Source organism: Boleophthalmus pectinirostris, unplaced genomic scaffold (genome assembly GCF_026225935.1).
Source record: "Boleophthalmus pectinirostris isolate CB_2022bp ecotype Guang Dong unplaced genomic scaffold, ASM2622593v1 HiC_scaffold_22, whole genome shotgun sequence".
Taxonomy (NCBI): Eukaryota; Metazoa; Chordata; class Actinopteri; order Gobiiformes; family Gobiidae; genus Boleophthalmus; species Boleophthalmus pectinirostris.
The window spans coordinates 6,802,365-6,827,613 of record NW_026571190.1 but is presented as its reverse complement, the minus strand read 5'-3'; the positions used below and the strand labels follow the sequence as shown (position 1 = coordinate 6,827,613).

General features: G+C 40.6%; 1 protein-coding gene across 1 annotated transcript in view; it reads right to left on the bottom strand.

Moving 5' to 3' along the window:
- The window catches only part of LOC110174021 (protein sidekick-1-like), a 260,668-nt gene that overhangs the window by 20,490 nt on the left and 214,929 nt on the right, over positions 1 to 25,249 (bottom strand). Inside the window, 8 exon segments of the mRNA XM_020940057.2 lie at positions 2,399 to 2,514; positions 3,384 to 3,485; positions 5,373 to 5,429; positions 5,874 to 6,009; positions 7,487 to 7,557; positions 9,327 to 9,430; positions 12,442 to 12,643; positions 19,003 to 19,197. Of these exon segments, the coding sequence (XP_020795716.2) occupies positions 2,399 to 2,514; positions 3,384 to 3,485; positions 5,373 to 5,429; positions 5,874 to 6,009; positions 7,487 to 7,557; positions 9,327 to 9,430; positions 12,442 to 12,643; positions 19,003 to 19,197 (983 nt within the window).

Below are 25,249 nucleotides of genomic sequence, written 5' to 3'. Positions count from 1 at the left end.
CTCTAATTATACACTATTTTCCAATGTACAGTTATTATAAAAACAAACTCATTAAAGGTGCACTATGTCACTTTTCTGGTTTGTTGTGAATGGTATAGCCATGTTATAATATTGTTACGTCCTCAAAAAACATACCCACAATTGTGTTTTGTTTCATTCACACATGTTTGCGTGATCCTTTTCTTACCAGACTGTGTTTATTTCCAAACCTCAAAACGCTCTCTTTCACCTTGTGATGTCATGAAGCAGTAGTTTTCATGTTAACAACGTAATTTTACCTTTAATTCAGCAGAGATAGTAGCCAATCCAAATGGAACAGAGAGAAACATAATTTAGATTCCTTTTGTATGTCTAGTGTTGTAGTCAAGACCGCACTAATAGAACCCAAGACCTGTCCAAGACTACAGGGTCCGAGACAAGACCAAGACCTCTGAGAGTTGAGACCGAGACAAGACTGAGACTTTTAAAGACAAGACCAAGACCATGGCCCATTGAGACCAAACCAAGACCATCTTTGTCATTTTCAACATTTATTTTATTTTAGTTTATTCTGTATATATATATATATATATATATATATATATATATTATGTGTGTGTGTGTGTGTGTGTGTGTGTGTGTGTGTGTGTGTGACCGTGTAAGTTCAAGACTTATATAACTAGTCCCAACTCCTTCAAGACTGAGACAAGACTGAATCCAAATGCCGCTGAGTTTGAGATGAGACCAAGACCTCAAAAAAACGCCGGTCTCGAGACTAAACCTTCCACAAAGCTGAGCATGCAGGGAGCAAGAGGACATTCTTTATATACTTGTTTGAGTTGAATTTAAAACACATTTAAATCAAATACATACACACCATACAAGTAATACACTGACATTTTAGGTTTTTGATCCATGCCATTTTAAACATTGTAGTTTGGTAAATAAAACATTGTCTACTCGCAGGTTTTTTGTGGACTCCAGTTTTGCAATGTAGGAATGTTTGTTTCACTTCCTGTATTACCACAACACATCACATGGTGGAACAGTTCTGTTTGAGAAAAGAACGCGGCCTAAATATGCAGGATTTGTGTGTTAAACATAAAAATGAAAAATATCGTAATATAGGCACTTTAAATAAACATAAAACCAAAAAATTATTACGAGTTTTTCATGATGTAATGTTTTTATATCAAAATAAGATCTCCTTCAGCTCAGCATTTTTACAAGTTTCAACCCTCCTCCTATGTGAGAATAAACAGCAGCAAGTGAGCCATAAAGATTTAGACTATATTGCATAGTAAACTGCCTGAGGTCTGTTTTGCGAGCGGAGAAAGCATCTTGTAGCATGTGGGAGCCAAATGATCCATCTGTCTTGAACTGATCATACAGCTGAGACTTATTCTTCCAGACTTATGGGGCAGTACGGGATTTTTCATTTTTAGATTTAATTAAAAAACATGAAAAACTACAACCGTATTTTTCAGACTATAAGTTGCACCTTTTCTCATGGTTTGGGTGTTTCCTGCGACTTATACTCCAGTGTGAATTATATATTAAAATGTTCACACTGACAGCCACGAGAGGTTCTAGTCTTGTGTGTGAGTATCTGCTGCTCCTGTTCCTCCTGTACCACTGTCACTTGGCTCTACTGCGCATGTCTCCTGCAGAAAGAGCTACCATTACGTCTGCACCACTGAACATTTAACATTTAAACAAACTTATAAAGTCAACAGAAACCATCCTGTTGGGATTGAGAAAGGCCGGAATAATTCTAACTGGAACTGATGCTGAGTCTGACGACAGCTATGGAGAAGAGGAAGCGGCGCTCTGTTTACCTCCGGAGGTCATGGAGTTGCTCAGAAGTGACACCGAGGATGAAGAATTCAATGGATTTAGTGATCTGGAGTGAGATGGAGAGTTTGTGTCTTTTCTATTGTTATTACCACAACTTGACTTTCAAGATGAAATGTTGGTTCCTGTTCTCTGATTTTCTAAAATAAATTTCCCCCAAATAGTGCAACTTATAGTGTGGAGCGACTTATAGTCTAAAAAATATGGTACTATGTTTTGCAGCAGTCCAACGTTATCCCTCACTTATCTTATGCATTCAGAGTAACGAGTTTAAAAGAGTTTACCTTGAAAACGACCACTACATGACATCACAAGGTGCAAATTTTGAGCATTTTGAGCTTTGGAAATGTAGACACAATAATGTAAAATGGTTAATCAAACATGTGTGAATGAAATAAATCACTACTCCAGGTCTGTTTTAATGAGGTAAGAGCATTCTTACATGGCTTAAAACTCACAAAAATCAATTTTGAGACAAATTGGTCTTGAAACAATTGTCAGGGACACTGTAACAATACAGTGTTGGGTTATTTCAGTGCATGTTTTCTATGTGACGGTGCCTGACCTTATATCCTTGGATGACTCCGTTCTGGGTCTCGAGGGGGGGTACGTCCCACGTCACCTCCAGGGCCGAGGGGGACAGGGCCGAGACGCGTATGGAGTGAGGGGCCACAGACGGCGCTGCGGGGAGAGGAGGCTCAGTTTAATCTGTTGATCTGATGGTTAGATACTGAGAGTGAATCTGTGTATCATTCATTCATTTGTTTTTCAAAATAAAACCAAAAATAATAATAAAAAAAAAAAAAAAAACAGTTTTCTTCATTATTTGTCTCCAAAACCAAAATGAAAAAAAAAGATAACGATTAGTTTTTTTCATTTTCGATTTTGTGTTTAAATTAATAATGGAAAAAACGGATAACAGCCGTTTCCTGTTTCCGTGACTTAAACTACGATGCTGGACTTTCGCACCACAAACAGGCTGAATCGGAACTAAAACAGGACTTAAACAGGTCTAAACCAGGTCTAAACCAGGTCTAAACCAGGACTGAACCAGGACTAAACTAGATCTACAACCAGGTTTTGTCCTGATTCAGGCCCTGGTCTCAGTCCTGGTCTGGGCCCAGTCTCAGTCCTGATCACCCAACAGTCTACGTGGGTGCACCTCCGGGCCAGTCCCAACATTCAGCCCTGGTTCAGTTCTGATTAGACCTGGTTTATACCTGGTTCAGTCCTGTTTTAGTCCATATACAGCGCAAACGTTTTGTTTACTGTTGTGCTGTACCACAAAAGGAACCCAGACAGGCAAGGGGTCTACAACTTCCGGGATTCTTGAAAACCGTCTAGTGTATTCTGATTCCTGACCTAGTCGCTGGAGAGAAATTAAATTGAGTGGAGGCACTAGGTGGCGCCAGCCTGGCTAGTAACATTGTGCATTCTCTTGTCATAATCTGAGGGACACTTTTTTGTTTGTTTTATGGTCATTAGCAAATATGGGGAGCCCAGGGAACACAGGGCTCAAAAGTGGGACTGTCCCGGGTGAACAGACCCACCTGCTTCCCCCACAGAGACATCCACGGGTGCAGACGGCGGGCTCTCTCCCACGATGTTGCAGCTGGTCATGAAGATCTGGTAGCGCTGGAACTTCTTTAGCTCTGCACAAGAACAGACCTGCGATGTTAGCAGCTCTTTACCGAACACTATCACCATTATCTTCACTTTTTATGTATTTTATCAGAATTGAAGGTCTACAATGTAACTTTTGTGGTGGTTTTGTGGCATCACCTGTCTCCTTGTCTCCATGGACAGAGATAGATATGTTTAATTCTACACATTGGAACGTTCCAGGCCTGTCACAATAACACATTTGGAAGCACGATATATCGGTACGGAGAAATGCATGATATAAATATTTAAACTACTTTATGCCACTGATACAAAACAGGATAATCCCAGTAAATCATTTTTAAATAAACAGTATCATGAAAAAGGCTTGAGCTGCATCAAATAAATAGAAGAATGAATCAATAATGAGCCATGGACATAATTTATTCAACCTTCTACAGCTCAAATCCTACCGTATTTCAAAAACATAGCTTAAAGATACAACCCTGGAAAGAAATTGTACATACGATAAATATTGAGCCAGAAAATATACACTTTCACCTTTCAAATATGTATTTATTTATATAACGATAAGCTGATATAGTGATTATGGTGACAGGCCTTGTTAAACTGAATTATACAATTTTACCATAATACCAGTGTTGGGAGTGAATTGTTATAATTATTATAAAACTAATTACTGTAATGCATTGCTTTTTGCTGTAACACAGTAATATAAGGCATTACAGGGGAAAAAAATCATATTTTACTCGGTACAAATGTCAATAACATGTGTCACGATGCATTTTTAACCTGGATTGAAGTGGTGGTTTTTTTTTCATACAAATCCGCTAAAATCAGCGCAATATCAGCAGCAGTGAAACACCAAAGTTATGGTTCCAAATGTCGGGGTGGGCCCGGAGGTGCGCCTGCGTAGACTGTCGGGTGATCGCAGGGAAAAGGACCGACGCAGAACTCAACGCTCCACGGGGCGAAGAGCAGCCGACGCCCAATCACGCTTTGCGGACACCCTGTTCCATGGGCTCGGTGTTCTCTCTGGGGCGGTCCTAGATTCCAAGTCCTAGTCCAAGATTAGTCCTGGTTCAGCTCTGGTTTAGTCCTGATTTAGACCTGATTTAGTCTTGGTTTAGTCCTGGTTTAGACCTGGTTTAGTCCTGGTTTAGTCTTGGTTTAGTTTACCTGGTTTTAGACCTGGTTTAGTCCTGGTTTAGTCCTGGTTTAGACCTGGTTTAGTCCTGGTTTAGTCCTGGTTTAAGTCCTGGTTTAGTCCTGGTTTAGAGTCCTGGTTTAGACCTGGTTTAGTCCTGGTTTAGTCCTGGTTTAGACCTGGTTTAGTCCTGGTTTAGTCCTGGTTTAGACCTGGTTTAGACCTGGTTTAGACCTGGTTTGGTCCTGAGTCAGTCTTGGTTTAGACCTGGTTTAGTCCTGGTTTAGACCTGATTTAGTCCTGGTTTAGTCCTGGTTTAGTCTTGGTTTAGACCTGGTTTAGTCCTGGTTTAGACCTGGTTTAGTCCTGGTTTAGACCTGATTTAGTCCTGGTTTAGTCCTGGTTTAGACATGGTTTAGTCCTGGTTCAGTTAAGGTTTGGTCCTACTTTAGTCCTGGTTTAGTTCTGATTTAGTCCATATACGGCGTAAAAGTTCGTCATCTTCAGTTATTTTGGTGAACTTAATGTGAATGTAAAGTCTTCCATTTTCAATGCAGTAATATTGTAAGAAATTACTTTGAAATGACAGTAACAAGTAAAAAAAAACACATTACAGTTTTGAAGTAACTCCCCCAACAGGGTATTACACAATTTCACGTATTTTTGTAGAGAATGAACTTGAACTACAATACTGCTCAAGGTGCTTAAACTGACCTTCAGGGATAAATAAAGTTCTATTGAGTGATTGATTAATACTACAGAGACGTACGTGTGAGCTCGAACTCCGTCAGTGACGCACTGCTGACAGTCTTGAAGGTGCTTTTGGCTGAAAAAGAAAAAGAGAAAACATAACAACCATATAAATACAAACATATAAACCGTTAAAAACAAATGATTCTTTAAAGAGGGGGTATTTTACATGTAACGTATTTAGGTCACCATGGTACTTTTTATTGTTTTGAAAATGCTATATTCGCTGAAAATAAAGTATTAACCTGTTTTATATGCTGCTGTTTTTGATGCTCTGAGATTTCCCTGCTTTTCCTCTCTGCGCTAATTCACTCCCCCTTCAGAGCGCTACCACAACACAGTCAGGTTTGTGAAGTTGAAGTGTATTGGCCTGGAAAAGATGCTGCAAATACTCACTCTTCATGCATGTTTTGGATAAGAGGACGATGTTACATGTTAGAAAGCTTCAAAACCTGGCGCAATACCCCGTCTTTAATCAATGACATTTGAGTCTTCTGGACAAATATCTGAACAAACTCACCGATGTTGGGAGCAGCTGAAGTTGTGGCGTTGGCCTGGTCTCGTGCCTCAGGGCTGGTGGAGATGTTGGACGAGATCTCTCTGTAGTAGAGCCGGTATCCAGTCAGGACCCCGTTCACACTCTCTTCACTGGGAGGCTGCACACACAAACATAAACTCTGTCAAAAGGCTATACTGAAGTAACTTTAGTTCGTACGAGTAGCAGGGTTCGCGCTCTTTTTCACTGACAAAATTTCAAAACTTTTCCATGACTTTTTCGTGACCTAAAGTGAATTTTCCATGACGTTATGGTAGAGCCCTGTACTCCCGCAGGCCCGTGGGACCCGACGTAAAACAGTGCGGCGCGGGACACATTTTGAAAGCTCATTGCGGGCGTGGGAGGGATGATAAACTGCAGTCCCGCAAACTAAATATGAGTGTAAAGTAAAAAATACAAATGATTCATGTATGCCTATCATACATCATTTGTGCTAGATATTTTGTTTTGCATTAATAAAAACATTTTGAGCAGCCTAAAGTTGCAGATGTAGTCCAATCTCATGCATATTTTAGACAATTCCTTTCCGCTTCAGCCCCATATTGCGGGATTTGCGGGCGGGAGTGGGACAAAATATCACAGATGCGGGTGGTAGCAGGAATGAAAATTACAATTCTTTGCGGGTGCGGGCAGGAGCTCTATCTCTACTTTAAAGACACCGTACATGTGTAGAACTGATCAGATTTTTGGACCTAAATATGAAATCTTAACCCTTTCCACTCACCTTATGGTTTGGGATTATAGTTTTTTGAACATTCAGAATACTGTCAACGCATTTATAGTTGCCTGTTTTAAACAAAAGGTGCATACGTTTGGAAATATTCATAATAGTCTAATGAGAACTTAACAGAACGCTGTAGTTGTGTGAAAGAGATACTAAAATTCCATGACATTTTCAATTTCCATGACTTTACCAGGATTTCCATGACCGTGGGAACCCTGTAGTTTCAAACATTACCAAGCAATACCAATAATTCAAACTTTGAGGAGAAGACACAGTGTTTCCCGCAGCATTTTATAGTTAAGGTGGTTGCCTTGACAACAAGTGGCCCCCGTCTTGACTATGTCTCTCTGAACCATGTGAATCCTTGCAAAACTACGGTCATCACATGAAATCTCCGCACACCTCCCTGCTCCTCACTTTTTCTCCATGCATGGAATCTCCGCACACCCCTCCCCACTCCTCACTTCTTTTCCGTGCACGGAATATCAGCACACACCCCTGCTCCTCACTTTTTCTCCATGTACCCCTCTCCTCCTCACTTCTTCTCCATGCACGGAATCTCTGCGTTCCCCCTGCTCCTCGCTTTTTCGGCAGCACTGCTTTGCCTAACCAATTTTCTGTGGGAAACACTGACACATGATGCTACATATCTATTTTAAAATCACAATAATAATTAAACACTAATTTTATGTTATTTTATGACAAAGAATTTGGTATTGAACACAAAATAACTGAAGAGAATGGATGTAGAAGCAGAGATACAGTAGCACCATGTACCATGATGTCCCCGCTGCTTTAAAACCCCAGTTGCATTGTGGCAGATGCATAATACCGCCTCTTTTAGAGTTCGTACCTTCCACTGCACCAGGACAGACGTGGTGGTGGTGGGCTTCACAGAGGTGATGACTGGAGGCTTGTCCGGGACTGCAAAACGGACAAAAAAGGACAAAGGACAAAACTTATTCCAAGCTTCTTTGCAACTTTTCTTTTTTCTTTTTTCGTCATGTCATGTCACTTCCGGGTCCATCATCTGACTGAAAACAATGAACATGTTTACGATTTCCTCTTGTTTTTTTAGCAACAGCACTTGTCACGTTAAAAAGAGATTACAATCATTTAAAACTAACACTATTATAATCATAGATCTGTGGTTATAACTGTGCCAGAAAGTGTATGAGGGAGGATGAGGTAACAATCTAGGCTAAGTTAGTATTAGTGGTGAAGTTAGTGAGATAAACACAATGGTAATCCTATATTATGATTATTACTAAATGATTTACATATTTGATACAGTTTGTTTGATGAAAAATAAAAAAAAATAAAAAATGAGCAGTAAAGCTTGAAAAAGATGATGTGACTATAAAGTTGTTAAGTGATGACTTAAGATCTCTATAGTCACATCATCTTTAGAATCTACAATGTCAATAGTCATTTAAATAAAGAAAAAAACATAAGTGAAAAAGTGTGTCCAAACTTTTGACTAATTATGTAGTCTTCTGCCACTATCATCAGCATTGTGTTCCTCCCCCTGCGTCCTGATTGGCTAAGGGACTGTAGACCATTGTCAGTCTACTCCGTGCAGTGTCTCCTGTACAGTACAGAATGTGTTCAGCCAAATTTACATAAATGTTGGATCTCTATCAGTGTGAGTTTGAAGTGCTGTATGTTTGCAAGTTTTCTCCCCAACAAAACTCACAATGTCAACGAAACGCTCTGCACCGACAAAGGCTCCTGCGCTCGCACCCAAAAGGCAGAGGAAGACGCTAACCATCGCGCAAAAAGTTGGACTTCTGGACATGCTGAAGGAAGTAGCAGAGTCCTGCACCGGGTCGGGTACCAGCGAGTACGTGATGAGTACGGGCAAATAGTTGCTGAAATGGGTGGGTTTTAACGTTCTGGAATTTAACAGGTGGGTATGCAGGCAGGTAGTGTGGGAGCAGGTATGCGGGCAGGTAGTGATTACACACGGACAGTCAGGACTAAACCAGGACTAATCTTGGACTTAAGAGAGTCCAAGATTAGTCCTGGAGCAGTGTGTCCGCAAACCGCGATCGGGTGATGGCTACACTTACCACTGTGGGGTGTGGAGCTCTACGCCGGTCCTTTCACCTTTGGTCACCCGACGGTCTACATGGGCGCACTTCCGAGCCCGTCCCAACAGTGAGTCCTGGTTTAGTCCTGGTTTAGTCCTAGTTCAGCCCTGGTTTTGTCTTCCTGGTTCTGTTCTGTATTAAGTCCTAGGTTAGTCCTGGGTTAATCTTGGTTCAGTCCGTGGCGTGTGCGGCACTCGGGTTATCGGACGGGTGCGGTGCTATACTGCACGGGTGCGGGTCTCTAAAAATGGACCGTGCAGGACTCTGCGTTGTAGGTTGCCATTACAGAATAAATTAATCTTCGGTTCGTTACATAAAGGAGGCGGAAAATAACATAAGGATGTCAGCAGCAATAAGTTTTAAGAAGGATGCAAAAAGGTAACTGTAACTGTCCTGTGTGAGAAAAATGTATAAAGTTTAAAGAGGGGTTTTACAGCCTTAAAACAGATATAATAATTGTAAAATATAAAGGTGACTACTTTGTGGATTTTGGCGATTGCGGGTTATTTTTAGAACATAACCCCCGCGATAAATGAGGGACCACTGTATTTGACTTCAGGCACCTCTCTGGATCTGGATCTGGATCTCTCTGGGTCTTACCGTCCTGCAGGGTGGTCACAGCTTCCGTCTCTTTGCTCAGGACGCTGTCTCCCACGTCGTTTGTGGCCAGCATCCTCAGCTTGTAAGAGGTGAAGGGCTTCAGTCTGAGGAAGAAACGCAGAAGCAGAGCAAAAAGTTACACTTAGCCTCCTGGAAATGAAATAATTTATGCTGGATGCCCTAATAGCAAACAGTCAAGTACTAATATGACTAGAGCAGACAATGTGGGTGTTTAACGTGTGGGTGTGTAAGCCTCAAGCTAAACTGGAGTCTGGGACCTTCTTTTTCAAGCAAACGTTTAATGGTGTACTATATAACTTTTCTGGTGTAGGGTCTGGCATGGGCTTGTTTTCATGGAGATGTTATAGCTTGGGCTGGGATGTTCCACAGTGCAGCATTAAACTACCTTGCATTTATTCAGTTACATGCCATTTAATGTAGGCTGATTTAGGCGTTACCATGTCAGCATTGAGTTTAAGGTCCCACTGTAACACAATGCATAATCAATTATTAGTAGAACAATATATATTTTCACACTTTAATTTCCACTCCGCAAGATGATGTAATGTTTATGAAGTGGGGCGACAGTAGCATGCATGGTAGGAGCATTTGCCCACTGATCCGAAGGCTGGCAGTTTGAATCCCGCTCTCGACATAAACATCGGTCGAGCGGTAAAATCCACTGACCCACATGTTGACTGGTGTTATTTCAACTCCCGTAGATGAACGCTATCCTTGTGTCCTTGGCCAAGACACTTAACCCACCTCACTCCTAGTGTCTGTGTACACGGGTGTATGAATGTGTGTGTGTGAATGGGTGAGTGGTTCCTTGTTGTAAAGCGCTTTGAGTAAGAATGTGAATGAATCATTGCATTTCTATAGCGCCTTTCATGACATTCAAAAGAGCTTTACAGAGCATTATTCATTCACTCCACACTGGGTGATGGTAAGATACTATCTACCATGATACTATACTGCCCTGGGGCAGACTGACGGATTATCTCCATCTCCATGGAGACAAGCAGGAAAAGTTACATAGTAATCCTTAAAGGGACAGTTCAGACTTTTGGACATAGGGCCTCATTTCCTAGTTATCCAGAGTGGTTGGAGACGTGTGGAGACAATTTTAGAAGTCAAACCAGCCTTGCATTTGAAGGATTTATGTCTGAGCAGCAGCAGCGACTGATATCGCCTAGCACCTATCTTAACGGCAAAGTAAAATTCCACTGCTGCTCAGAAAATAGTCCCTCAACATGTGACGATTCATGTGATGCAAGGTTAGTCTTATTTCAAACATTATTCTATTGACACAGACATTTACATGGACAGTCTGGTGTAATAATAGATTTTCTTTGGGTGTTTTGTGGAGTGGGTAAGACTGTTTTTAGTGGAAGGCTAACTATGGCCATTGACATGCACTAGCCTAGCACCAGCAACCTCTGCAAATACAAGAACTGGATGGAAAATTTTAAAAAAGTGTCTCCACATGTCTCTAACACTCTGGCTCATGAGGAAATGAGGCCTTATGTCCAAAATTCCAGATTGTCCCTTTGAGGTATAGAGCCACCATGAATTCATAAGTATATATTGTACACTATACAATAATATTCCCGTTGGCTATCTAACAAGCATGAAATGACAGACTTCAACATTCTTTGCAATTCATATGTTTTGTACCCGGGGGAATGGTCCACTCCACAGGGACACTACTGTAAAGAGCCTGAACTGAATAGAAAGTGGTCCCAACAGCACAGTAAGAAGTGGAAAACGCATTATTTATGGACAGAAATATTGTTTTGTTCTATCATAACTTGAACTGTTTCCGAAGATGCCAAAATGGAAAAGGAAAAAAATAGAATCTAATTGAAGAGCGGAGCGGGTTAGCGGAGTTTGAAAGGACTTAGTGGAGACGGAACGAGCCAGGAGATGACGTGAAAACAACACAGGCCAGACGTGCCTCTTTTGGAGTTTATCAAGCTGAGATACAGACAGGAGACATCTTAACATCTTAAACTGGGATGTGAACAGCTAGAGGGGCTTAGGGGAGTTAACAGAACTACAACACAGTGTATAATAATGTTTGGAATCACTAAACTGAGAAAAAAAGGCAAGATTTTTAGTAAACTCGAGCAAGAGGTATTTTACTTCTAGCATAAGGTATTTAGATCACCATGTTACTGTTGACTGTTTTGAAAATGCTATACTTGCTGAAAACAATGCATTGGCATGTTTTATTCGCCCTTCACATTGCTCTCTGTACTAATTCACTCCCCCTTCAGAGCGCTATCACAACACAATCGATGTGCATCCTACCAATAAAACTACTGCACATCGCATCAGGTTTGTGAAGTTGCCGTGTACAGTTTTGCATCACGTTTTTGCATATTTATAGAGAATTGTTGTGTGGGACGGTGGTGGTGGTGATGTAGGCTTGTGGGCGGAGCCTTGTACCGGATCTTACAGCTAATCATAAGGAGGGTTTGAATAAAACCAGAGAGAGATATCACTAATTGCTTGAACATTTAACAACTCTTCAGGCATGTTTTTTTATGATTTAAACATTACAACATGGTACAAAGCTTTTTACAAATCTATTTTGCATAACACTCATAATACCCTCTTCAAATATAATGATTCTAACTGCTCTGAGTCTCCCTTCACTTTCCTCTCTGTGATAATTCAGTCCCCCTTCAGAGGATCTATCACAACACAATCGACATGCATCCAGCTAAGGAAACTGCTGCACATCGCATCAGTTGCCGTGTACAGTTTTGTATCATATTTTTGTGTATTTATGGAGAATTGTCGTGTGGGAGCCTGGGTGGCGTAGGCTTGTGGACGGAGGCTTGTGCCAAATCTTACAGCTAACCATAAGGAGGGTTTGAATAAAGAGAGAGATTGCAAAATTACTCAAACATTTAAAACCTCTTCAGGCATGTTTTTGATGATTTGAACATTATAACATGGTCGAGAGCTTTTTAAAAATGTATTTTGCTTAATAATACCCCCTGTTTTAGTTAAATGAGTAGTCTAACCTGTCCTATATATTTAAAAATGATACAGCCATCACACAACTTCATATCAAACGCAGCGCACACATACATCCAGTACTTACCCATCGATGATCCAGCTGGTGGCGTTGTGTGGTACGTCTGTGGTGTGGGGGTCCCAGGCTCCGTCGGGCAGTTCTTGTATCTGGACTGTGAAGTACCTCAGGGGGGACGAGCCAGAACCTCCTGTCACCCACTGGAGCTGCACCCGCCTGGCCTCCACGCCCTCCTGCGGCACTGACAGCTTCCGGGGGGACTGTGGGCGCTCTGGGACAAGGCAGGTGGACAGGAGGAAAAGGGTTAATGTTACGCACTATATATATATATATATATATATATATATATATATATATATATATATATATATATATATATATATATATATATATATATATATATTTTTATTTTTTTAAAGGTGCATTCTGTTACTATGTTGGGGTCGGTCACCTGCTTGTTTCTATGGATATATCATTTCTCTGACTGGAATATTCTACAGTATGTCATTAAACACCTCTACTGTTCTTGTATTCAATTACAGGTGGTTTTATAGCTCAGAAATTTATTAATTAATTAATAACATTTTAAATTGCACCCGATACATGACAGGGAGCCAGTGCAGGTCACACAGCACAGGTGTGATGTGTGCACGTTTCTTGTATTGCCCAAAGAAACTGTAAACAAGTAGGTGTGTTAGTTTCAGTTAGTTAGTAGCTCCTCCCTGCAGACAGATATAAGGAAGTGTCCACCAGGGTCTGACCACAACTGAAGAAGCAGCTTGGATGAGCTGCGAAACGTCTGGATTACAGTTACTTTGTTGAAATAAATGGATTACATGGCGGTATTTTCCTGTTTTCACATTTTGGGTTATATCCCTTTTTTTTTTTCTTTGGTAATTCCACTCATTGCGGGACACTAAACCAGGTCTAAACCAGGTCTAAACCAGGTCTAAAACCAGGTCTAAACCAGGTCTAAACAGGTCTAAACCAGGTCTAAAACCAGGTCTAAAGTAGGTCTAAACCAAGATTAAACCAGGACTAAACCAGGTCTCAAACAGGATTTAACAGGACTAAATCATGCTGTGTGGACCATGTCTCCTCATCTTCTATCAATAATATTTTTAATACAGTTCAGTAAAGTCTGGACTTTTCATTTTCTTTCATCAGACAAAACTTCTTATGTGAAGATTTCCTCACCTTTGCTTCTCTACACCAAACCAAGAAATCCAAAGTATTCAGATTACGTTACTCACTTTAAGTAATTTAATGGATTACGTTACAAACTACATTTTGGGGTATGTAATCTGTAATCTGTAGGGGAATACATTTTAAAAGTAACCTTCCCAACACTGCCAGTCGACAAACAAAATTTTCTCCTCGCCATTAATTTAGAGAAATATTAAACAGTATGAATATTTTTTATACTATACTAATGGAATTCGAATTCAAGGGTTACGTATAGCATACTGTAATAGTTCTAAAATGACTCTATAGTGTGCAGAAATCTTCTCTGGAAGGTCATAAACAGTTAAACAGTTCAGTTTTATATAATCTTTCTAGCTTTTAATATGATGTTGTTGCTTCTTTCCACATTTCTGCATAACCGTTGGCAATTCAATCCAGCACTATTCAAATTCACACCTTACGTAACACTTATTTATTGGGTCCATGATAAACACATGCTCCATTCACACCTTTGTTCTCACCATTTTGCAGATAGGACTGGTGTGTGTACCAGACCGAGGCCAGACGGTAATTCACCGCTACATCTAATCACAAATGTAAAAATGCATAATGACATTCAAATAGGGCGCAACCGCTCATCAGCGCAGCAAAACAAGGGAATATATTCTCTTTGAGGGCTTTGAATTCAATAAAATGTAAATTATTAAACTATTAAATTATATGTTCTTCTTTTTAAAACATCTTTGCATTTGTATTCCATATTTTATCACTTTTACAGAGATGGTGAAGTCATAAAATTGAATATGCGCCTTTGAAACCGTGTCAGTTTTGAAAAGATTATCATCACAAATCTGGGTTTTCTTACTATTCAATTACTTTGCTTATCACGAATTCTCTTCAGTGTGTATTTTTGAGCATCTGTTTGTGTGTGTCTAAAGGTGCATTCAGGCGTCTGCTACTGGTTTGCTCCTGGTTTGAGCCCAGTTTAATCCTGATGTCGATTTGGTTTCATCCTCTTCTAAGTCCTGGTTTAGTACAGTTCAGATTTTGTCCCAGTTTTGATGTGGTGTGTGTGCAACAACCGGTATATACCACCCTAATTCCATGCATCTTTTTGTCATCTGAGGGTGCATGAACTGGAGTAAAGCAGTTTCAAACAGGCTTAAAATGACAGCTGCCAGCTACGTAGTGAAAACACAGAGATTGACGTGCTTGAAAAAGTAGGTCATTAAAAGAGAAATTGGGACGTATGATCTGTTCAAGACATATATAGAAGTAGACGGACAACAACAACAAAACACTTGGATTATGTAGAGAAGGTTAAAACAGAATGATGAGCCTGACAGCAGTGGTGACAAGAAGAGGGCCCATCGTTTTTCAATAGAATTGAAGCAATTTCCTTTGTCCATCTATCTATACAGTCTATTGTTCAAGAGTGACTAAAACCTTTACTCAAGTAAGAGTACTATACACAATAAACACATTCAAGTACCGTAGTCATACCGGAGTATAAATTGCATCAGCCAAAAAATGCGTAATGGGGGAAATACATTTTATAAAATCAGAGACCAGGTACCGATAGTTCATGTTGAAAGTCAAGTTCTAGTAATAACAATAGAACAGAGAACAACAGACTGTTAATGTCACATATGAACAGTTCTTCAGATAAACTATAACATAAACAACAGAACAGAACAACTTTAACAAACTCTCCATCTCACTCCAAATCACTAAATCCATTCAATTCTTCATCCAAGGTGTCAATTCTGAGTAACTCCACGACCTCCGGAGGTAAACAGAGCGTTGCTTCCTCTTCTGTGTAGCTGTCGTCAGACTCAGCATCAGTTCCAGTTAGAATTATTCGGGCCTTTCTGAATCCCGACAGGATGGTTTCGATGTCACTGAAGTTCAGGCTTTGTCCATCCATCCAGTGACTTCCAGGAAAGTTGCATGGCACACCTAGCCTGATTCATCAGCCGGTTTCACTTTGTGGAAACCGTCTGACGTCACAGCATTAGAATTCGTTCGCTCAACAGTAGGCGGGTATTATTATTTTTTTATTTAACCAATCGCTGCTATTTGGTCGTGACGTGTGTAATGCTCCACTAATGGAGGTAACTGGTATATTAAGCTTTTCCCAAATCTCGTAGGAAGAAGGACAATAACATCTCCTTGATAAAATTCACCAAACATTATCTTTGTTCTTGCTTTAAATCCTCGATCTCGGGAATCGTTGACAACACAGAATGTCTGGCTCTTCGCTGACTGGCTGGTGCCCGAACTTGGTCTTCCAGGATTCTTGCAAATCTAGTCTATTCTTATTACTGACCTAGTAGCTGGAGAGAAATGAAATTAAGCGGAGGCACGAGATAGTGCCAGCCTGGGTATGGCGCACACTCCTGGTTGTCACAAGTTTCTTGCTCACTCCAAACTTTCTTTCTGCTGCTCAATTTCCGTTTTCGGGTGCAAAATGTGATTTTCTTTTTGGGAACATTTGTGTTCAGTCTTCTCAGTCGTCTTTATAAGTTTGTTTAAATTGGTACAGAAGTAATGGTGCGATTGACTGACATGATACAGACAGGACAGAGGCTCTTTCTGCAGGAAACATGCACAGTAGAGCCAAGTGACAGTGGTACAGGAGGAACAGGAACAGCAGATACTGACACACAAGACTAGAGCCTCTCGCAGCTGTCAGTGTGAAAATTCTAATGTATAATTCACACCACAAGTCACAGGAAACACCCAAACCATTAAAAAAAGTGTGATTTATAGTCCGAAAAATAGGGTAATTGTGTGGCCAGTGCAATCTTTTCCTGTCTAATACTATCATTTGTGGTGCAGCTTTTGTTTTGGGTCCAACCTGGAGCTGTCACCCTACGGCAGTCTAATGGAACACCTCAGCACAAATGACAGCTCATAACCGCTCTTGTAATTTCCATTCTCTTAAGATTTGGGCTCGGAAAAGAGGCTATTATCACCTTATTAACAGCCTGCTGCAAGTGTCACCTGGCTCACCATGTGCACCCGTAGAGCCTTTGAAAATCATTTCCATTTGTGTCACATTTACTCAAAAGTACAGTTTGAAGGAGTATGTTTTTTTCCGTTTCAGCAACTGCAGTAGCCTAATATTGTAACATGAATCGAAAGTACTGAAGTGACAGGAGAGGTAAAATAATGTTCACACTTAGAACTAACTTTTCTTGAGAAAGTTTGTCTTAAAAGCTCACAAGATGATAAATCTTCCAACTTATTACATTTGTTTAAACTTGGAAAAGATTCCATTTGCGCTTAAAAGCACTGTTAAGGAAAATGTGTTCTTCCTGTTTTGACTTATTAGTTTTAAATATTTTGTCAGTAGAGTTGGAATAAGGGTGGGGTCTTGAGGAATAAAGGAGAAAGTAACTGTAGAAAAGGAGCAAGGTTATGGAATTAAAGAAAGGAGGGGGGGATCGGGACTAATTTTTCTGTCCGACCCCGATAGAGCAGTGATCAAATCCGACCCAAACCCGACAGTCATTAAGATATTTGCGTCCGAACACAAAATACAAACTCAGGATATAGCGAAAATAATGAGAAGACTTTATTACTCTCCTCTCGTAAAGTGGTAAATTTAAACTGCAGCATCTCACCACATTATCCATAGAAATTATCCTCTGCAAATAATGACATCCAGTCCACAAAACTGCGCTGTGAATCCAGTTTGAGGCGTTATTTGAAAGTAAAAAGGCAAAAGCAGTTGATGTGTGTCTGTTTACATCCACACAGCGCATGGATCAAGGTGAAGCTGCAGGTTCGCAATAGTGCCTCTACTTCTTGTGGACTTTATCGCCAACCTTTTAGACGTTACACATCATGTATCTGAAGTTTTGCACCACATTTAACACAGTTTTGACTTGTATCTAAACTAGAAGTGCAGACACTTTGGACACTTAAGAGGACACTTAAGTTCTAAATATTAGTACGAACCCGTTGGACTTTGGTTGGGTTTCCGTGGTCTAGTCTGGAGGTCTTAATCCGGTGTACACTTTGAGATTTTTGGCCTTTTTTGAGTTGATTTTTCACTTGGGTGACTATTTTTGGGATCGGGCCGAGTTTTGGCTTAATCGTGTATCATGTTTTGTGTAGTAAACATCGGGCAATGAGAAGCAATTAATACCCCAGAACCAGCTCCTGATCGGCATTCATAGGTCGCAAGAATATCAGACCTGTTTGAAATCCAGTCGCCTCCTGTCAAGGTTTCGCACTGTTGACGTAGTTCGTATAGTGTGAGAACATGATCTGTGAGTTGTGAACTTTTAATCCCTGCGATTTGGTCATACAGTTTGAGCTGAAGCTGAGTGAAATGATCAAAAAATCGCACAGTGTATGTCCGGCATAAAGGGAAAGTAACTGTAGAAGAGGGGCAGGGTCAGGAGGACTAAAGGGGAGATTTAGGAAGGAAGAATGGGCAGGGGCAGTGAACAATGCTATTAAAACACCAGGGAAACACTTAAGTAAAAACTAAAGTTGATCTTAGTCCCACTTAAACAACTTCAAACTTTAAAATTTAAAATTCCCATCTCATGCAAAATCAACTTTTCAGAGCTTTCTACCTTCTAAAGAGTGACGTGTGGGCCTTGTATATGTCGCCGAAGTGGTTTTTAGATTGTTTCAGCGTTTTTTTTAAATTGCAGAGTATTTCTGCCACCCTCCCACGTGACAATGAACTAAAGCTGCTACAACGATGAGCAGATACACCTATGACGCATTTGACGTAGCAGAAAGCGCTTCGCACCCACCACCTCCCCCTCTCCACCGCCTCCACCCTGCCTCCACCCCACATCGACTGACAATTCCCACATGAACACCTAAACAAAAGCGACAGCATAAGCTCATTGTTCTACACTATACGTTTATCTACTAGTGTTTATTAATACTTTACCAATCAGTAATGTTCAGCTGATGTCGACGCGGTGCTTGAGCTTCGTGCACCTCAAAGTCCTCGTCCGATTCCAGGTCCAACACATGCGGCTGAACGCGCTGTATCACCATGATGAATAAAAGTTTATTCCTTCCACTATCAGGGTGCACGTCTGTCTCCCCCTCCCTCCCTGAGATGGGCGGAGGAAGGGCGGCTCACTCGTCGCTTATGTCACGTTTGGAGGGCGGAGCCTGTGCTTTCTCAGGACGGGCGGGGGGAGGAGCAATAGTCGGTCTTTCATAGTTCCTGGTCTGTGACTGTCTCCAAGAAATCAGTAAGATTTCATAACTATTGTGTAATGGATGTTCCAAAACCCAAATTGTGCTTGTTTATGTGCAGAAGATACAATGTGAAAAGATTTATTTTGCATAAGATGGGCCCTTTCAACAAATTCAGACTCTTTGGGAACATTTTTAGTATGGATAACAACATGCATAGATAACTGAGATATTCCTCTTGTATCTCTTCCCGCCCCCTGTTCATACCTCTCCTCTCTGTAGTGACCACGAGGGCCTGCTGCTCTTGGCCCCAGCCCACTGCGGTGCGAGCGGTCAGTCTGAAGGCGTAGGTCTGCTCCGGGGCCAGTCCAGTGACAGTGAACTGTCTCCCCGTGGAGCCCACCTCCACCGTGGTCCAGCGCAGAGAGTCACGACCCTCCAGGCGGTACGAGATCTGGTATCCTGAGGCAAAGAGAGAGAACACAACAGTTAAAGGTCCTGTATAATGCAAAATTGACTCTTGTGAGGTTTGTGGCATGTTTGAATGTTACCACATCAAAAAACAGACCTGGGGCTGTGTTTTGTTTCATTCATTGAGTAGTCCTGCAGTATTAGGCTGTCATATAACATATTTTAACATATTTTGGCCCCATTTCAGACCTAATTTTATTTTCTTCTAGTCTAGATTTAGTTCTAGTGTAGTTGGTCAAATGGTAAATGGTTTAGTTGCGGGTTTAGTCCTGGTTTAGTTCTGGTTTAGTTCCAGTTTAGTCCTGATTTAGCTCCGGGTTTAGGCCTAGTTTAATCCTGTTTTAGTCCTAGTTTAGTCTTGGTTTGGTTCCAGTTTAGTCCCAGTTTAGGTCCTAGTTTAATCAAGATTTAGTTCTGGTTTAGTCCTGGTTTAATTATGGGTTTAGTCCTAGTTCAGTCCCGGTTTAGTCCTGGTTTAACCCTGGTTCAGTCCTGGTTTAATCCTATCTTAGTTATGGGTTTAGTCCTGGTTTAGTCCTAGTTCAGTCCTGGTTTATTTATGGTTTAGTTCTGATTTAGTTCCGGGTTTAATTCTGATTTAGTTCTATGTTTAGACTTGGTTTGGTTTAGTTACATGTTTGGCCTTTGTTTAGTTCTGGTCTAGTCCTAGTTCAGTCCTGGTTTAGTCCTGGTTTAACCCTGGTTTAATTATTGGTTTAATCCTAGTTTACTCCTAATTCAGACCAAAGTTCAATCTTGCTTTAGTCCTAGTTCAGTCCTGGTTTACTTCCTGGTTTAGTTCCGACTTTGATTCCGATTTAGTTTTGTGTTTAGTCCCGGTTTAGTCCTAGTTTAGTCCTGGTTCAGACCTGGTTTAGTCCTGGTTTAGTCCTGGTTCAGACCTGGTTTAGTCCTGGTTTAGTCCTGGTTCAGACCTGGTTCAGACCTGGTTTAGTCCTGGTTTAGTCCTGGCATAGTTATAGGTTTAGTCCTGGTTTACTTCCTGGTTTGGTTCCGGGTTAATTCTGATTTAGTTCTGTGTTTAGACCTGCTTTAGTCACATATTTAGCCTTTGTTCAGTCCTAGTTTAGACCTAGTTTTGTCCTGGTTTAACTCTGGCCTAGTTATGGGTTTAATCCAAGTTTAGTCCTAGGTCAGCCCTGGTTTAGTCCTGGTTTAACCCTGTTTTAGTTATGGGTTTACTCCTGGTTTAGTCCTGGTTAAGTTACATGTTTAGCCTTTGTTTAGTCCTGGTTTAGTTCTTGTTCAGTCCTGGTTCAGCCCTGGTTTATTCCTAGTTTAGTCCTGGATTAGTCCTGGTTTAACCCTGTCTTAGTTATGGGTTTAGTCCTGGTTTAGCCTTAGTTTACTCCTGGTTTACTTCCCGGTTTAGTTCTGGGTTTAATTCTGATTTAGTTCTGTGTTTAGACCTGGGTTAGTCACATGTTTAGCCTTTGTTTAGTCCTGATTTAGTCCTAGTTTAGTCCTGGTTTAGTTCCGGGTTTATTCCTAGTTCAGCCCTGGATAATTTTTGTAAGGATGAGTGTGACTACCTACTCTGTTTTACTATCAGGCTCACCACTTTAACTGTAGTGTTGTATTAAATATATTGGGAACAAGGAGATTACTGACCTACATGATTACAAAGGCTTATATTATGACAATCCTACATAATATAAATATAATATTATTTTAATACATCAGTCTTTAGATAGCACAAGGTCTCTGGGACACTGTGGCACAATGTCTAATGAAATGTATGCCACCTGTACAACCAGATTATACTTTACTCCAATCAGGACTGAAATCCCTTTGGACTGAGATTACAATTCTGCGAGCGTATATAGGAATTCATTTCAGTTTTGCTTGTGTGGCTCGATATATGGCCCACAAGTATCTCTTTACTCAGATATTAATTATTCTTCCAAAGCTGGTGATATAAAAAGCTTTTTATTACAGAGTTTAGAACTGCTCAGAGCCAATAAAAGTCAATGTGGTTTCATCAAACTCGTCTGCCGTTCGGGGAGTAGTTTTGACAAGATGGATTTAAGCCGTAGGTCTGAAATTTGCAAAGTTTTATGAATTGCTTATTTATATATTTATTATTCCAAAACTAATTTTTAAAGGTGAGTTACGGAACTTTTCGGGAAGGTCGGTGGTTCTCTTTGACTTTTGACTTTATGTGTCCTTAAGCAAGACCGTAATCGTATCGTTTAATGTGATGTTACAGTATCGATATCGTCTGCTGCTGTATTGATATATCACCAAGAGTATTTAATCCTGGTTTAGACCTGGTTTAGAACCTGATGTACTCCTGGTTTAGTCCTGGTTTAGACTTGGTTTAGACTTGGTTTAGAACCTGGTTTAGACCTGGTGTAGTCCAGGTTTAGTCCTGGTTTAGACGTGGTTTAGACTTGGTGTAATCCTGGTTTAGACCTGGTTTAGACCTGGTTTAGTCCTGGTTTAGTTGGTTTAGACCTGGTTTAGACCTGGTTTAGTCCTGGTTTAGTCCTGGTTTAGTCCTGGTTTTAGTTCCTGGTTTAGTAGTCCTGGTGTAATCCTGGTTTAGACCTGGTTTAGACCTGGTTTAGACCTAGACCTGGTGTAGTCCTGGTTTAGACCTGGTTTAGACCTGGTTTAGACCTGGTTTAGACATGGTGTAGTCCTGGGTTAGTCCTGGTTTAGTCCTGGTGTAGTCCTGGTGTAATCCTGGTTTAGACCTGGTTTAGACCTGGTTTAGACCTGGTGTAGTCCTGGTATAGTCCTGGTGTAGTCCTGGTGTAGACCTGGTTTAGACCTGGTTTAGTTCTGGTGTAGTGCTGGTGTAGTCCCGGTTTAGTCCTGGTTTATTTCTGGTTCTTTTCTGGTGTAGTCCCGGTTTAGTCCTGGTGTAGACCTGGTTTAGTCCTGGTTTAGTCCTGGTTCAGTCCGGATGTGGCTTAAAAGTCCAGGACCTCGATCAATGTTTCTTTTGCTCAATAAATAGCGCCTGTGAAGTGATGATGGGTTTTTGACAGTAGTAGTCGCGTGGGTACCTGACCCAGTGCAGGACTCTGGTATGATGTAAGTTTCTGTGATGTTTGCAAATGTTCATGTGCCAGAAAAATCGCAATTCAATTTTGTCTTAAAATGGTTCAGCCCTAAGCCATGGTGTGGAACATTCCGAGCAAAACACCGCCTCTTTAAGTCATTTGAATTCATCTAGATCTACAAAGAGGGACCGTAGCCTCGTAGTCCCTCAGTGTTCCTTTGTCTATGTGCAGTCACCCTGAACGAACTACCACAATCGCACGTAAATCTCTGATCCCAGACTACGTTTCCCACAATCCCCTGCTCACCTACCACCAGAAACAATGTAAAGCCAGAGGGTGACAGAGTGTAGCCTGATAATCCGGCGATTTGGTGGTAATCTTGTCAGGTAGACGCAGACTATGGAGACGGATGATGAGATAAGAGACACCACAAATCTCCTCTCACCTCCACTTCTTATATTATTGTGAGCGGATTATCTCAGGTCGAAAAATCTATATACACACAAATTAAAACAACACAATTTTAGCCTATTTCTGACTAGTTTAGGTTTTTTATCTCTAGGGCCGAGCACATTAACGCGTTCATTTTGCGTTAACTAATTAATTCATTATTGCCGACAATTATTTTTCTCTCCTTAATACAGTATTTATTTTTATTGTAAACGTCTGTTGCTCACTGGCTTTTATTTGAAAAAGTCCACCACAAGCGAGCCTAGAATTGCTTACTGCTGCGGCGCTCACAGGAAACAGAGAGAAAGAAAGAGGGATAAACAATCATGGAGAAGGGCAAAGAACTTTTACATGGCCATTTTCATTTTAAAGTTCTTCCAGACGGTGCAGTCGACACAGCCAAAGTCATTTGTAACTACTGAATAGCTGAATTGTCTTATCACCAAAGTTTCACAAGTCTGAAATATCATCTAAACGCAACACACTCTGTTGATGCAGCAAATGATTCAATGAAACAAGTGGAGCGAGGCTTCGGACGACCACGTGAGATGCAGCGTGTCAGAGCCGTCGCATCGGGCACCAAGAGCTTGCGGAGGTGCTTAATAATAATAATAATAATAATAATATTCTTGTATGCCTTAGCAACTTGCTTTGTTCAGAAAAGTACAAAAAAAAAAAAAATAATAATAATAATAAAATAAATAAATACAAATTATAGGAAATGACAAACTGCACTGAAAGTGTTTTCTGGTTGTGTGTTCTGTTTTCTGGGGACTTTTTGACTGAGATTCTCATTTTTATATCAAACAGGAAACATTAAAGCCCTGGACGTGGACATACATTTCAGTTTTGTATTGGTTTGATTAGATTTTTTCAGTTGAGATTTACACAAAATACTTTATTTTAATGCTGCTGATCACATGCACTTTAATTTTGATTTAGATTTTTGATTTAAATTCATTAAATCAAATTCTAGGAATTGACAAACTGCACTGAAATTGGTTCTTTTTCTGATTACGATTCTCCAGATAAAGAAACATGGACATGGACAGACTAGTGCCCTGCTCCTGTATAAAGAAATGTTTTTTACACAACAAATGTGGCATTTACGTTTACATTTCCAATAAAAGTGAGCTATACGCTACTTTTGAATTCACGAATTGGTTTTGCGTATGACGTGATTAATCATGTTTAATCACAGGAACTGTGATTAATGTGATTAATATTTTTTCATTTTTGCCCAGCCCTAAATACTTCTATTCCATTTTTTGATATTACAATTTTTTTAACATTAAATAATATTAACTGCTAGCACATTAGATCACCATGTTTCACTTTTGTTTTTGATGCTCTAAACCTCCCCTCTCTTTGCTCCTGTGCTAAGTCACTCCCTCTTCAGAGCACAGTAAAACAAAGACAAACTAACTTAAAAGCTCTGTCTCTGATTTTCCTGTCTATTTGAGCTACATTTGTCTTTCCCCAGTACAGATATATTGTAAAAGCTGCTCTTGGGGTAAAAAAAAAGTCTTTATCTAATGAGAAAATGTTTTATTGTCCGATAATCAGGATGGTTGACAGGTATTGCACACTCACGCACTAAAGCTAACTTAGGCATGGCGTGTGAAATGTCTTATTCAACAACAAGAACAACAACAAAATCATTAACTGAAGCTGGAATTTAACCATCAACCCAGCAGCTATCAAATAAAATAAAAAAGCACATTTGGTCATCTTTCTAAAGCAGCCAATAATATAAAATTTACAAAGCGCGGCAGCTTGTTCGCAGCGGGGGTGGCAGGGACAACAGATTTAGCCTCCTACGCATACGTTCTGTCGCAAGGTGGTGTCACGCTAAATGTGCTCCCCCCAGAGCCCCTGGCCGACAGTTCCATCGCTCAAAATGTCCCACTGCAGACTGGTCCGACTGAGAGGACACAACCCTCCTGCTGTGAAACCAACAGACTTACTCGCTGGAAAAAATACAATGTTTACCCGCATATGTTCAAATGACTGTTTAGGACTTGAAACTTCGGAATACTGGAGAATAGAGTGATCCATCAAAGCAAGGGAAAAATAAAGTTTAAGATAACCTCGATAAGAAGCCTGCATTAGGTTTTAGAATCCAAAAGATGATTTTTGAAGAAAACATGAGATGTTTTAGAAGTTGCTCAGGCTGCATGAAGAGTCCTGGTTTGGTATAGTTTGAAGCGCCATCACCAGCAAAAGATCCTACAAATGATTTGGTTTTCCTTAAAGGGCCCATCTCATGCAAAATCAACTTTTCAGAGCTTTCTACCTTCTAAGAGTGATGTGTGGGCCTTGTATATGTCTGCAAAGTGTTTTTTAGATTGATTTGGCATTTTTTAAACAAATTGCAAAGTATTTATGGCACCCTCCCACGTGACAACAAACTAAAGCTGCTACAACAATGACACGGCAGCTACACCTATGACGCATTTGATGTAGCAGAAAGCACTTTGCACCCACCACCTCCCCCACTCCAACGCCTTCCGCCCCGCCTCCACCCCATATCGGCTAAGAATTCCCTCATGAACACCTAA